Here is a 16,460-nt window from a genome sequence, read left to right on the forward strand (position 1 = left end):
CAAAAATTTAAAATAAAAAAATGTTACATTGGCTCACCGAGTTGGGAGGTCATACGTCTTTTAGCTTTGAGCTCACTCGTGCCTGCGCTACGTTGAAAGTACGGATACAGAAAAGTGACCGTTCAGAGCAGTACTTGTACCACGTCATGCACTTGAACATTGAGTGATAGAGCTCAGAACATAAACTGAAGAAAATCACCTGCAAGTCTGTTCATGCCTCATATTAGCAATTTAGTCTGAAATAACCTTTGCATCAGAAAAATGGGGTAAAAAAGAAATCTACGCTAGTAGCAGTGGAGGCTGGCCTAACTCCCAGACCTAACCAGACCTGAAGGAAGGTTTTCTTTTTGACTTCGTGTCACAACCAAGACAAGGTGAATACACCTTTCTCTTCATGTGATACCTTCAAGATCAGGTTCTCCATGACCATCAAAAACTTAAAATGTGCCCTCGTCTTCCACTTCCTGGATAAAAGAGACTGTGTGGTATGACTTCCTCTCCTTTCATAGGGACACAGCTATTCCTCACATAATTTCCACAAATTGTGCGTGATAATGCAGCAAGTGCCACAGCTGAGGATGACCCTTATCGTGGGCTGAGACAGAAGTCCCCAAACAAATGATTTGGGGAGAGGGACACAGGAGGGACTGGCTGGCTCTTGGGCCAGGGCTGTAGAAATCTGTCTTCTTATAGAAATTCTGTCTTTTGTTGCACTCTGAACAAGGGGTCCTCTTCCCACATTTGCAGTCACCTACTGGGAATTCAAATTAAATTAGGTCTCACTTAAATTGGAGTTTTTCCCATTACATTAGCGTTTGCATAATCTTGCCAATGTTTGCCAACTTGCTAATTAATAATAGGATGACTTCAGTAATAGTAATAGGATGGCTAAATCATGTTTTATTGCTGTTGGATTGACCTAGAATGAGTCTATCAAAGGGTACGTCTAGTACGTATGCTCAGTTTTTATTCCAACAGGCACATCTCAGTTGGAAAACTTAATCCACCACTAAAAGTTGTTATTGCAATGACTTTTCCACGCATTTGAGGAAATAAAAACTTAAAAAAAAGCTTCGATGAAACTGACTTGTAAACCCCATTGTTTCTGTGATTCACTCATGCTGAAGTATTGCTCAAAAATGATGTGTCTCTAAATAGCAGCAAAAACAAAGCTTTAGAGAATTAATGTAAGAGAAGGATAATTCTTTCTCAGAAATTATCTTTCGAGAAGCCAGACCGAGGCTGAAAGTATTTAACTTTCTGAGGCTGGCTCACCTTCCCGTTACACAAAGCTGCAAGTATATTCAGAAGTTGAAAAAAAGAGAAGAGTCTGAGCTGGAATTAGGCAGTATAACTTCTGGAAGCTGGGGCCGGATAGTTTCAGCAGTATGCCAGATTGTTTTCTCTGACTGTGGGTTCAGCAGACGCTCCTGGTTTTCCTTAGGTGCTTCGAGGATTACAGACACCCGCGGATCTCACACTCCTGCCATACAACTTCTCACAAAGAGGACCTCCGGTTGGTCCTAGCAGAAACCTTATTAAATGGATGAACGTAATACTTTTAAATCTGCTTAGTCATTAGATATCTGTCATGCCACCATATAATTTAATTGCAGTAGAATTTGATACATTCATTTTTCACTTTCATAGGTTTGAGAAGTCAGACGTGTTGTTCATTGATAATTACTCAAATCCATGGGAAGAAAAAACAGATTTCACCCCAAATCCGTGTGTCTCCGAACTACTACTCTAAGTACATAGGAACACATCGAAGCCATCATCAGCACAGTAGGGTTTTATCTTTCGTAATCTATCCCACCGAAAAATGAAGGAGGCTCACAATTTCTCTCCACTTTAAAGGACAGATCTGTTCAAAGCATAGTTTCCAGGTTACCGTTTTATTCAGACTGAACCATTCATTTAGTTTAAGGAAGTCTATACATGTCTTCAGTCCTATTCATAGGCTCGCCAAGGCCAACAATGAGGAACACAGTATCTAGTAAAAGTGGCTAAAGAATCAAGCCCCTACAAAAATAATGGGAGCAATGTTACAAATTTACACCTGCAGAAACTTTTCCCCCAGGGAACATATATTTCAATCAATTCGAACATCATGGTACCAAAAGTGGAGTTGCTGAAATCATGAAGTCTGTCTCTGTAAATCCAACAGCAATATGCTGAAGAGTGTTTCAAAGATGGCGCATAATCCATCTGCCAAATCTCATTTCGAGGAAACTGGACGTTGTGTTTGGTTGTGTCATGCTGGCTTCTCAGACTTGATCAGGATCTTAGCTGTCCCAAGTCTTTTCCTCTCTCCGTGCCAAAGGGAAACACTACCGCACACAAATCATGGAGTAGATCATGCGCAGTTGTGCAGACACAAGTCACCACCAGTAAAAAGAAGAATGAGGGCCCTCAGCCAAGCTCTCTCTTTGGCCCGTATGTTCCTCCACTTGTGTGTGCTTCTACTGACTGACCTTCTTTTCTGAGGAGAAGCCTATGAAAAACAGCAGGAAAATGTTTCAGATTAAAAATTAAAAATTCATTTCTCTTCTTCTGGCTCAGGGCTAACATAAACTTTGAGGCTGGCAAAAAAAGAGAGAGAGAAATATTTTATTCATGAGCTCCCACAAGTTTACAGTGAAAAATCAAGAGGCGGGAAATGGAGGGTTATTATTTTAAGCATTGACATATGCTTACCACTTTGTGAAATCAGCTGTGGCCTAGTTCTACTCATGCCTGAAGAGGAATATTCTGTACTATTTCTCATCTTTGCTGGCATTTTGGTGGCTCAGGCATTTGCTTAGGAAAGTAAGTCATATATGTTACTATTAGGTTTAGTACTAGCCCACGGGAAGATAACTACCACATAAACTACTCTAAGTATGGTGAAGGGTACATTACTGTCAAAGCTATAGAAAAGATCACAGCACTTAAGATGTGTTAATGTGCCATGAAGACCAATTTGAAAAAAGTGGTATATATCAGTAGGACTAGGATAGAATGCCACAAATGAGCACCATAGAGAAGATAAAATTGAAGAGCTCTACTCATGGTGACAGAAAAACTACATACGAATTTCAAGAAACAAGGTATTTTCCTTTTCACAGTAACAATTGAGAATATATTAAATGTTTTATACTTGCTGCCCTGTATTTGGTATTTCGAATAAACAGACATTTATACTAACTAACTGACTAACTAACTGTTTCCTTTCCAGACTTAAAAAAAATACTCTTCTAAAAATGGTGACCATTACACCAAAAAGATGTCTAATATGGTGAGAACATAAATTTGGACCCAGAAGCATAATCCACTAGTCTGAGTGGTCTACGGTTTAGATTTAATCCATTTATGAAACCTACCCCTGGATATCTTAAAACATTAAGAAAAATTAATTCCTCTGGAGTTTTGATAGCCCTCTTGTGAAACAGGTATAGAAGCGAGGGTCATTATCCCCATGTTTCAGACAAAGAGCGATTGTGACCAACGAGAGGATCCGTGGCAGAATGGAAACGTGAACAAAAGCAAAAAACAGGTCTTCAACTCCTTGCAGGGAAGACAGAGTGTCCCCATGCGGTGAATGTGGGAAGAGACTTCTGTCATCAGACTTGGCTCCACAGTTTGAACGGCAAGGCAAGAGAAAGGCCACCAGGGAATCGTAGGTTCTCACAGCGCCTTATTGGTTGGTAAAGAACTCCACTCACTGACTGTGTGCCTTAGTATTTGTTAATGGTATGAGTTACACTCTCTCCTTTTGTGCTCACAGGAGCACAGGTTAAGTACCATGATGCTGAAGTGATCCGAATAGGACCCAGAGATCTTGGTGGCAGAGGCCATGTCTGACTCCACATCAAGGGTCGGCTGAATCTAAAGTCCCCTATGAGGGGAGGGGCCCAGTGCCGCAGAAGAGGTTAAACGGGAAGTCTGCTCCCTACAGGCCCACTCACCTCAGAACGTGCATGCTTACACATCAACAGTAAGGAAACGTTGGTAAGTAAACACTCTTCCCAGTTGGGATGCAATACGTAATAGAAACCTCATTTCCCTACAGATTTCTATCTTCCATTTAAGAGAAATATTGCAATTTTATTCCCGCAGTGGAATTGTGACTAGTCTAGCCTTACTGTATTTTTCTTATCTAGGTTCTACCTATCTACCTACCTACCTACACCTATTTATATCGAATGTTAATCGGAACGTTTAGTCTTTGCTTATAAATCGATGTCTGCATAGGAATATATTTACCACCTGTATTTTCTCATGTTTCTGTACATATAAATATACACTTACACTTTATTTAATATTCCCTTAGCAAAATCACTTAGTTTACCAATAAGCTGATCTTTCTAGCATTATAAATGAGGATGCATTTTTCCTGCAGTTCTTCTCTAAAAATCCAGAAATAGACATAAAACTATCTGTTTCTAAATTTTTATTAATATTTTTATTAACTGCTGGTAAGATAATTAAGTAATGTATTTTATAAAAGAAAAATGTTCTTAATATTTTATCCATCTGTATTGAAAATCACACAAGTATAGTCTCTAAGTTTCTTCTGTTTCTTACATCTCAAGTAGCTTTTACTATTTACACTGACTCCTCTATCTCTTCATACTACCAGGTACTGAAAAAAATCCAACTAATCCAGCCATTTTACCAATGTAAAATGATCTATAATATTCAGTTATAAAGACAGTTATAAAAAGACACAAACTGAGAAATAAAGATTCTGGCTTTCAGGATAGGGCCATTAGAATTTATGTAAATAAAATACATCCAAAAGATGACACTATTATATCTTAATGTGTAGCATGCGGTTGTCCATGTTGCTTGGTGGTTACAGTGTGGGCTTTGGAAGTAGACTGCCTGGCTTATCTATATCCTAGCCAAAAATAACCAGCTATGTGGACTTGGACAAATCATATTGTCTCTCTGTTCCTCGGTTTCCACAATTTTCAAACAGGAATAATAGTAGTACTCATTTCATAGAGTTGCTATAAGGTTTTGATGAGATAATATATAAATATATATAGTGCTTAGAATAGTTTCTGACACATGGTTAGTGTCATGGGTTGAATTGTGTCCCCCGCAAAAAAAAGATAGGTGCATGTCTTAACCCCTCGTACCTGTGGATTTGACCTTATTTGGAAATTGGCCTTTGCATACATAATCAGGTTAATATGAGATTATGCTGGATTAGTCTCATCCAATATGACTGGAGTCCTTATAAGAAGATGAAAATTTGAACACAGACACAGACAAGAGGGAAGACGGCTATGTGAAGAGAAAGGCAGAGATTGGAGTTATGCTGCCACAGGCCAAGCAACTCCTGGGGCTACTAGAAGCAGGAAGAGGCAAGGAAGGAGCCTTCCTTAGAGGCTCTGGAGGGAGCAGGACCCTGCCAACACCTGGATTTCAGACTTCTGGCCTCCAGAGTGTGAGAGGGTACATTTCTGCTGTTTTAAGCCATCTAGTTTTTGGTGCTTTGTTATGGTAACCCTAGGAAATGAATTCAGTCAGTATTCGGTTAGATAGTTATTACTGGACATTAGTAAAGGCCAATTATAATAGATGAGCTTTGATCTCTATACTGTAAAGAAATAATTATGTTTGCTCACAACACAATCTCACATGCCTACATTTCAAGTCTTTCCAAACATGTAAGAATTGAGCTCTAGCTCATTAGACGAAGTTCAACTCTGCACCATATGAAAAATTTGGAAGGTACAGAAGAGACTGGCACGCAATGTAGTTAGAAAACATAGCCTTTCGACATTTCACAAAGGAAGAAACAAAACAACATGTTTTCAAGGTTATACTAACTCTACTATGCCATAATTGTTCTAGAAACACTGAAGTCATTTTGCGTCCCATTCTGATAACAGATGAAAAGAGATTAAAATGTTCTTCATAAAATCACATGTTTCTAAACAGAAACTGTAACCCTTTAACATCTGTGAACTTCGATATATAAAAATGCTATTATTTAGTGCTGTGCAGAGAGAAAGCCAAGTAAGTCTTAAGCATCTTGAAAACCTTTATTTAAATCTTTAGTTTTTAGAAGAAGAGTTAATCTCCAATGTGCCCGTAAAGCATTCTAAACTAACCAGAGACTGTAACTGAGGGCAAAGCTGGAAATTAGTTGACCCAAAGACTGTTCAATTCAGTACCTATTGACTTTAAGCATTTGGCCAGGAAGCCCTTCATAAGGTTCCCACTTTTAGAGGACTCTGCTCTGGCCCTCCTCCAGCCACTCCCCAGTGTGAGTCTGCCTCCTTCTAGAACAAGCTCTTGGTACCCACATGCAGACCTCAAAATTCCCGCCCAAGTGACCCTGTTTCTGCTTCTAGGCCTCATGTGGTCCTGGGTCCTCCCGTAGGCCTGAAGCCAACGGGTGCTGTTTGTGGTGTAATGAGGGGCATATGGATGAAGTTGGGATGTGCCAACTGGGCTGGGCTGTACTCAGATTCACACTCAAGAGCCCTCCCAGTGGAAAGGTGGGAAGAGAAGGGGATGGGCCACGGCTCAGGTCTTCCTGTGCCACTGTGTCCTGGAACGGAACTGTTTGGAATGCGAGCACTTTAAATTTCACTCTGCCCTTCCGGCTATATTTATCAATACAAGGATAGACTACAATAGCTTCTACGCCTGATTCGTGACGTTTAAATATTGAGCCTGAAGTACATAGCTCTCCACGTATTCTTGCCTCAGCCTCTGGGGACGTTAAAGGAGGACCTAGTGGTGTCATAGCAATTTAATCACTCATTACCCAGTGTACGTTCTAAAAATCACAGGGCTACTTCTCTGCAAACACTTCATGTATAGATGTCAGAGCCACTATTTCAGGTTAGATTACCGTAAGAGGAATTACAAGGATAGATACTAGGATCAAACTATAATGTGCTATACATACTGGGTTCAGAAAAGTACAATTTGTCAGAAGTCATAGGAAATTAATAAAAACTGAGATCTTGGACAAGGTATAAAGTACACATACAAATTAATTTATTAATTATTCATTTAAATATCCATATTTCTAAAAGGGTCATTTTCATTGACATACAAGTAAAATACTTCAGTACTTATATGAATAAAATTTATGAGAGTTTTAAAAATACTTTCTGTTTATAATTTACCAGAAACAGAGCTTAATTTTTCCACTCATTTTTTTCTTCTATTGTTTGAGTTTGGGTATTTATAGCCCAAAACACAGGGTATGCTGACTAGCAGTATATTCCTGAATAGTGAAAGATAAACATATTAGCCAAATAATAAGACAATGAATAGTATCATAACAAAAATGTCTGTATAACAGAAAGATTTCTAAACTCCTATTTAACAACACCACAAAGTTACTTTTAAGAATTCTGAGTAATTGCATTGGACCTACAATTAAATGACATAAAAAATAGTAAGAATCACCACTGAAATTAAATAATGGTACATGGCAGATTTTTTGACAAGGGTTATCTCAGAGCTTTTGCCAATTTTTATGAACTGGCTTGAACCTTGAGATAGCATCAGCTTTGGAAGCTAGAAGAGGAGGAAATCAAAAATAAGCAGATTTCTGAGCAAGGAATTTCTTTCTACAGTGGTCCCCTAGCCGTGATCAGCCCTCTTCCCTACTGCAGAAAAGCCACAGTGAGCTGTAGAGCGGGTTGGTATGGAGAAAGAAAGGGTTCAAATGGCAACATATCCCATCAGTTTCTACCAGGGCTGACCAAGCATGAATTTGTTCATAACATAATTATTACATACTTAATCTTACATAGTACTTTGGCTTTTACCTGTGATATTCAAAATACCAAATGACAAGCACAAATAACATAGGTTATGGCTTCATAGGAAGAAAAGATTATTGAGGGTTAGGTTTAAGTCATATAATTATCCAAGTCAAATCCCCCATTCTCATTTTATATCTGTCATTGTACAAAATTCTAATATAGTGAGAGAGGTAGGTTTTTGAGGGCACTGTAAGATGTGATTCAAAGCATAGGTTTTGATGTCCTATACATCTGGAATCTAATCCCAGGGCTAAATTTTACAGACTGTGTGATTTAGGCATGCGACTTAAATTCTCCAAGCCTCAGTTTACCCATCTGTAAAATGGTATAATATAATAAAACCTATTTTATTGCATTGTTGTGAAGATTAGAACAATGTCTTAAAAATACTCAGGTTGCTACATAATAGAGGCTTATTTTTCACTGTAATTTTACATCTGTAGAGTGTTACACAGCTTGTTTACACACCACAAACTTCATTATGTTTCTTCCCAAGCAGACAAAAATCTGTAGGTCTTATATACTGACTATAATATACTATTTTTGCATATTTAATTTAGTTTCGGAAAGTCATCACATTTCCCTTCCACTTTATATAATTATTAGCTTCTATTACACTGGTCCAAGAAGAATCTATTAGTGATACATAAACAGCTTTATGATATTACTGAATTCTCTACTGCTCAATTGTATTTTCTAGTGGTTAAACTCCAATTCAGGGAGAGAATATCTTTAATATTCATTCCAGACCAATATAATACGAAGTGGAAAATTATAATTGGGTGGAAGCTCAGCTATTATACAACAATGGATTTCAAAAACACAGACATTATGCAACAATCATTCTGGTTAATAGTATGCCTTTCTAATAAAAGCTCTCTATTATGGCTGGGACCCAAGAACTTCATTAAAACCAATGGTTATATTCCTAGTACAAAGAAAAGAAAAAAAGAGTCCTACAATTTTCTGATAAATTCCTAGACATTCTTTTATAGAGTTCTCACTTTTTATCTTTCTATCTATAATGCTTTTGTAAGCTATGGCCCTTGCTACTCCTAGTGCTTCTGTGTACAGCTGTCCAGGTTGTGTATTGTGCAACTCTAGGAGGCTCCATTTACACAGACTACCATGAAGAACTTGGGCTTGTGAAGTACACGACCTGCTAAACTACATGTGTTACCCCTGTCTTTCTATTTCCACTCCATAATGGGCTCCTTGTAGTAAAAACTAGAATTCTATGATCTCAGGTTTGAACTAAATGAGATCAAGTTTCAAGTATGGCCTGAAATTGGAATATGGCTCATCTTCAGCTTTCCTAGATAGATTAAAATCTCTGGAAATTAACAACGTACAGTCACAGGTGTGTGTTCTATGAGATTTTTAAACACGTAGCAGGCATGGTTGACTTTTGATTATATGTGATGAGAACAGAGGTGGGGTTATGGTTATAGGCCAGTTTATACAGCCCATTACCAAGCGGCCTCATGAGACCACAGAAACAAGCAGTAGAAAGTGTGGCAGATGCTGGAAAGAAGAGGAGAATGGTCAACCAAAGAAAAATATGATAAAAGAGTACTCAGTTGTGAGTACTTGATAGGTGACTTTTTAGTGTTTTTTTCCAGCATACTTAGAGGTGGGTGTTGTGGGCTACCTTGGCCTAAACTTGGAGTCTGACATTTAGTCATTAGGGAACAGTTCTGAGTCTTTGGTTTCCTCTGTCTGTCTGCCAGTGACATTTAAAACATCTGTCTAGCAAACTCAACCTGGAAGAGCGCATGAGCCTCTGCCCTTTGTAGTGGAATCCCAGAGCTTTGTTGTTGTTGTTACTGTATAGCTCCACTTGAAGTTTTCATTTCTAGCCCCAGATGGAATACTGACTCTGAGCCTGGAATGGGAGCAGAAGCCAGAACTGAGATTCCCGCATTTCTGCACTCGAACATTCTCTGTTTCTTAAGGAGTTCAAGTTGACCCCAGGTGCATCAAATTAGCGTTGTGTATGCAGCACAACTTTATAGAAGGCCCTCCCCGAGTACGGACGAATGTATGTTGAGTAAACATCCCCAAAAGACCCCATTAAAATGTAAACATGAAAGAACGCTCCATACAGCTGTGGTCTTACCATTCTTCGCCTTGTGCTGCACATCTGGCGGAAACTGGTCAGGAGCACACCACTGAGAGTCTGGCTGCGTGGAGCAATGCGACGTTATTAGAGCAATATGGACTTCAAACAAAACATAGTGGCGTATTAAAAATATAATTACACTATGTGGCTTTTATTACGCAGGCAGCACAAAAGTCCTTTCATTCCAAACCTGTTGCCAATCTCGCTCATCTCTCTTACCTCCTTCATCACGATCCCCATCTCCCAACGCCTCCCCCCGCCCAAATCTATTCTGTGTTGGCCAGAGTTTCTCCTACTTTGGGGTTGTGGCATTTTTTTTTTTTTAAAGCAGATGTGTTTTGGATATCTGCAGAAGTATAAACACTTCTGTAGAACTTACTACAGCCCATAAATAAAACAAAGCAGTTTACCATCAATAAATACTATGTTTAAAGCCCTCACACAGGAGGCAACAGAAAGACCAAGAAAACAATGACAAGCTTAGTGTTTTCGGGTACGAGGAAGAAATCTAAGCCATTCGGCACAGACGTGGCTTATAGAGGCTCAGAACAGTGAAGCAAGGTGGATTTTTCCCTTCGTACTGTTCTTCCGTGGAAACTACTGTCTAGATTATTCAGAGTTAAGACTAGAGAGGCAGTGAGAGGTGAGGGCAGACTTGGATTTTTCTTGTGGGATTTTCTTCTAGGCTTCACCAGTTAAACACACACCTAGATATTGAACATCAGGGAACATGTCAAACAAACTGCTTTGCATAAATCATAAACCATAGACCCGAAGTTCAAGATACAGTTCTAGGACGAGTGCCTCTGTAGTTACCTACTTGGAACAGAGCAACCTAGCTTCACCTGCCCATGAGGATGGTCTGTCTTCCTGCTCCCAGTGCTCACCCCTGCCTCCTACTATCTCCACCCCAGACACAGAGAATACAGACCTTTTGTTCTATTAATCAATTACCTCCTGAAAATAACTCCGGGAAAACGTCTCTACCAATGAGCCAGCAGGGAGCATTTACAGGGCTGCCAGACCACTGAAAGAGCCTTACAGTTCAATTATCTGACAAGACACTGAGAGACGCTGCATTCAGTACAGTCTGACCCCACTTTACCCCCACTCAGACACCTAGGCTCTTGGCTCCTTTTGGTCCATGAAAAAGCTAAAAGAGGAAATGAGATCACCTCTGTTTTTTATCTCCTCGTTTATTTTTAGATGTCTCAAATAACACGTAGGATAAGTGACGTGAGCCTCAGTTTTAGATTCCAGGAGAGTTGCCAAAAGAAGGCAAATATACTGTAACTTTACAAACACTACTGCTTGTGCTTTAATTCAGGCTTAGAAAGAAGCATAAAACATGAAATATTCTTTTAAAATGAACTCTGGGAGTGAAATTCAACTGTTATAGCAAGATTCTGTTTAACTGAATACTGCTTGAAAATGTAGGACATTATACATGGCTTGGAATCTTTTTCCAAATATAGGACTTAATTCAGTGATAATTTTACACGGTCTGGACCACCTTACCTCTTATAATTGATTGGGAAAGTTTGATGAGCTTTTATAGTAGGTGAATTTCTGCCTTCTTTCCATAAATGAGCTTCTGAAGAAAATAGTCATTTTTACTTCTAGATAAACTTGCATGATTCATTGTTTTTATCGTTAACCTTTCACGAGAATATTTCTCCAATTCCCCAACCTGTAGGAGCTAACACCAAAGTAACCTTCTATCTCTTTATGTTTCCCACAATATTAATTTACATCTACATTCTGAAAGACAGAAATTTAAGGAATGATAGCTGTGTTTGGGGATTCCCAGAAATGTTTCTGGTAAAGACTGAAAAGTAAGCAAACAGGTAAAGAAAAAAAGAAATGGGGCGGGTGAGCAGACAGAAGTGACAACGGGAAACAACACAAAAAGAACCCAATTCTCAGCAGTGTGCTGTGTCACACCAGGGTCAAAGAAGGGGTGCTCATTAAATTCTGACATCCCTCTGCCACCCAAAGAGTCATTACCTCCTCCCTTGGGAAAAGAGCTTTGAGTCACACTCAAACACAAAAGTATGGCAACCAAGGGAATCATGCTCTGCTAGGAAAATTCCTGTTGGAATCTCAAGATTCTTCGCACAATTAAAAACAGAGTTAATAAAAACTAAGGGGGAGGGGGATTGTCTGAGCATTTCCGAAATGCAGAAAAATGCATATATTTTTTTCCTGCATAAAGATGCTGTCTATGTAGGCAAGACACAAAGTAGAGCCCAGCATCCAGACGGTGGGGGGGGGGGTGGGAGAACCAGCGCTATGGAGAAGGGAAGCAAGGGTGCTTTGGTTCTGGCTTCTTCAGGTTGGCTGTCCAAATCAATTCCACTCACAAATAATTGCTCCACTGTTCGTTGCATTTTGCCTGGCTAGACACAGCCTCAGAGAGCAACGTAAGTGGGTCACTTTTTCTTGGATCCTTTAAGAATATCCTTTTAATTGGAAAATGTCAAAGACTATATTGCACAGATGCAGCCATACCCATAGTAGTTCAATATAAGTTTACAACTGGAAAAAGCATCTTTCAGACTTGCTATATTCACTTGCTTTTCTTTATGCACAAAAATGCCCTTTGGGCAGGGTCAGGTATGTCATTTCAAATGGCCCATAAAAAATGTTCAAGGAATTACAGCTCAGTTTGATACCATTCCGTGAATTTATTCATATCCATGTGTGTCCTGTGGATGCCGTGTCCCCAAAAGATCATCACAGTGTACACTGGCCACTGTAACTCTCTGAATTAGAGGCTGACATTAAAAGAGGCTCTTTCTGGGGACAACAGTATGTGCTCAAATCACAGAGACAGACAGCATTTCTACCAAAAAGAAAAAAAAAAAAAACAATACTGGGACTTATTAGGTGATAGAAGCGCTTCTGTGTTGAGATGGGAGCTCTTACTTACTGGGGGCTTCTGTCGATCCCGTGCGGCCCCAGAGCCCGCTGGTGCGCGTGGATCCCGCACGTGGGAACTCAAGCCGCAGTTACACATTGGGAACAGCATCTGAAGAGGATAAGGTGGTCAGTTCACTGGAAGTGGGGGAGACTGGGGAGTCACACTGACACTTGCTTGATACGACCCCAGGTTTGGCTGAAGTCTTAAGGTGCAGTCGAACTCTCATAATCCTGACTCAACGTAGTGGGCACACGGACACAGGCTCTGGACTGACAGAGATAAGGCTCACGGGGCAGATTTCACTTAAGGTGAGAGTCTAAGTAGCTATTCATGTTGAAGACATCAGAAACACTTAAAAGGTAGAGAGTTCACTTCCTGTTTCTGAGTTATCTTCACAGAGGGTCCTCGCTTAAGAAGAACCAGCCATTAAGCCAGAAATCACGCGTTCTTACATTGTAGTCAGAGACTCCTACAGCATCACTAAAGTCCAGAGAGGAAGTCAAGAATTAAGAGAAATAATATTCATTCCTGAAGGCTACTAGAGAACCAATGGGACAGGACACTTCAGTGCCCAAGAAGATAGTGTATTTTCTCAAGAGGCACACATCTTTGATGTACTTTTCCACGGAACATTGTCTAAGCAACTGCAAGAAATACCAAGGAAATATACTTCCCAGGTGTTCGTGGGTCTATGAAGAAATCTCCATTTGCATGAGCGCACACTAAGGCATGAGCTACTGGTAACATGTTCTGGAAAGCATGTGTTTTTTACATGCATCAGGGCTGAGAGGCCTCGGTGATACCTAAGTATTATCGATCCTCTGGCATTTTAGTCCATAGTGCAAAGCATGGGTTGTTCCGGAACATCTGTAGCAGGGCTTGAATACACCTTTAATTGGAATCACGGGCAACTGCTGTGCTTGGGAATGAATGTGGGGGCAGAACTTAAAGCCGTTTCAACCACGACAAGAAGATTGGTGAATTTACGTAAGGAGCAACGTACCTGTTTTAACTGCTTTTCTAGTTTTTCTTTCTCCATCTGACACGCTTTTATCTATGGACAAAACAAAGGCATTTGGTTTTCAAACGAGTCCACATGGGTCGTCCTATGGTTACTCTTGACCCAGCTGTCAGTGACCTGCTCAGAAGCCCCAGCGGTGAAGCACTGATACAGCAGTCATGCCACTGAAGACAGTCATGTTTTGGACTTTTCAGACCTGCGTTGGTTCTACCTTAAAACACCAAAGTGAAGTTTGGAAAGTGGAATCTTTTCAAACCGTTATTCCAATCTGTTGAAACGATTGCAATTCTCAGTTTTCGGTCAATATCTTGAGACATAGATATAAATAGAGAGACACAGGAATAGGCAGATACAGAAACAGCTTCCGGTGCTTATTGAATAGAATTGGATGGTCAGCTGTATCTTCAAGAGCTGCCACCGTAAATGCTAGAAGTTGTACGTGCACTTAATCCACGCTAGACACCAAGCCACAGCTTTACATGTGATAACTCACCGATCCCTCCCAATGCCTCTGTGTGATACTGAATGTTCTCGTCCCTATTTCACAGATGAGGACGCTGAGACAGGAGACACCGAGTAACTCGGGCAAAGTCACACTGCTGTACTTCATGGCTTCTCCCTGTTTAAGGCCCAGCCTCATCTAGCAGTCACCCACCCTGAGTCCTTCAACATCTGACACAACTAGACAAAGCTGTCTCTGCTTTGACTCATTAGTCGTGCTATTGTCGTCCCTACACACCCCGTCCCTCATCCCTGTGAGGCATGTATCCCCACTGAATGATACCGTTCCAAGTCCCGCCTCTCTCCTTCCTTTGTCCTCCCATTTGGCATTATCTATTTTCCATGTGACTTTTTATAGTCCAATGTGTACTGTGAACCCTCAGTTTTCATTATCTACAGGAGTTACGTTCTGTAAAGTCACCGTGAACATGAAGTGGCAAACGCAACCACTGCTCCTCGGGAAATACAAGGTTAGGTTCCTACGAGCCTCTGGTCATACCATTTTTGTTGACTGATCAATAGAGAATCTTGTTTTATGTGTGTTTCTGTTAAAGGCATCTTGTTGAATATAGATTTTTGATCCAGTAACATTGAACTCTTAACCTCTAACACTATGTTAATCCCTGAATGAAGCTTGTCTAACATGTCTTTTCTCTGTAAGGCAGAGCACGGCCTTCCTGTGCTGAGGAACCTGAGGGGCCACCTCTGCACCGTATGGGGGCCATTTTAAGCAATGCAATAACCAACAAAAAGGACAAAAATGAGAAAATGTGGCACTAAATAAACCATGAGAAGGACATTGTTACAGTCTGAGAGCCAACACACAGAGGCAAGGCTCTGTTGGACCTCAACTGGGAACAAGCGTGTAAGGTGACTCAAGTGTTTTTCTGCTCTGTACATGTTCACAAATGGCTTTAGGTGGCATCAGTATTGATTTGGGGTTGACAAATATACATTTCAGTGAGAAGGCAAATTCACAGATATGGAATCAACAAATGATAAGGATAGACTATATATGTTCCCCTCATTATACTGTGAGTCTTTAATAGCAAGGATCATTCTTTTAGTCCCTCACAGTATATCACAAATGCCTTGCATATAGAAAGCATCAAAATTAAATTACAAGGAACAAATGTGGCATGTTAATTATACAATTAGCTGACTCCATTCAAAAGCTCCCCCTTCCAATAGACTAAAATCATTTGTGAAATACCTGTGAGGCATGATCTGAGCTAGATGTTTTTATATAGGTTTTTTTCATTTCAGTCTGAGAACAACTTTGTGAAGTCGTGAGGTGGAAACCATCATCCATATTTCACAGGCGAGTATACTGAGAGATTTAGTAACTTATTTTTAGAGACAGAGGTTTTAGAATTATAAGAAATATTTCAGAGACCATCTGGTTCAACTTTATCATTGTACAGATGAAGAAAGGAAGCACAGGAAAGTTGGAGAACTTGCTCAATGTCATTCTTAATTGTCAAAGCAGCACAGACGCAAAGCTTTTACCCCTACTCCTACTCCCAAGTATCTCTAAGTATCTTGCTCTTTACCACACTCCTATTTTACCAGTCATTGGATTAAAACATCCTTAGTGATAGAATGAATAAACTCTGGTATGTAAGCAACTAGGGCCAGAATGATTGGACCTAAGAATTCCTTTTTTGGACCACAGATAATATGCTATTCAAATAACATCATGCTAATTCTATTATATCATGGCATTCAATCTGCCATTAATACATTTATCATAGGTTGTTAAGCCATCCACTACATCCCTTTGTGAATTCTATCATTCTTTGACCAGAGTGAATAAACTTTTGAAAAATAAATGCTTGGGGGCGCCTGGGTGTCTTCATTGGTTAAGTGTCTGACTCTTGATTTCTGCTCAGGTCATGATCTCAGGGTCGTGGGATTGAGCCCCGTGTCAGGCTCAGCGCCCAGCAGGTAGTCTGCTTGAGATTATCTCCCTCTTCCTCTACCTCTGCCCCTCCCCACACTCGTGCGTGTGCAAGGGCTCTCTCTCTTTCTCTCAAATAAGCAAATCTTTAAAAAAATGAAAAATAAATGCTTGGACTATCATTATTTAAAGAAAAATTTTGGTAG

At 40.0% G+C, this 16,460-nt stretch overlaps 1 protein-coding gene across 1 annotated transcript in view; it reads right to left on the reverse strand.

Annotated features, from left to right (window-relative positions):
- Positions 1-1,887: 1,887 nt before the first annotated feature.
- Positions 1,888-16,460, reverse strand: part of TNIP3 (TNFAIP3 interacting protein 3) — a 35,236-nt gene continuing 20,663 nt past the window's right edge. The window contains exons 10-13 of the mRNA XM_057310230.1: positions 13,836-13,886; positions 12,842-12,940; positions 9,907-9,970; positions 1,888-2,497 (exon numbers count right to left, since the gene is read on the reverse strand). Of these exons, the coding sequence (XP_057166213.1) occupies positions 2,466-2,497; positions 9,907-9,970; positions 12,842-12,940; positions 13,836-13,886 (246 nt within the window). The 3' untranslated portion in view covers positions 1,888-2,465. The remainder of the gene's footprint in view (positions 2,498-9,906; positions 9,971-12,841; positions 12,941-13,835; positions 13,887-16,460) is intronic.

The sequence above is a fragment of the Ursus arctos genome, unplaced genomic scaffold, assembly GCF_023065955.2.
Source record: "Ursus arctos isolate Adak ecotype North America unplaced genomic scaffold, UrsArc2.0 scaffold_11, whole genome shotgun sequence".
Lineage (NCBI taxonomy): Eukaryota > Metazoa > Chordata > Mammalia > Carnivora > Ursidae > Ursus > Ursus arctos.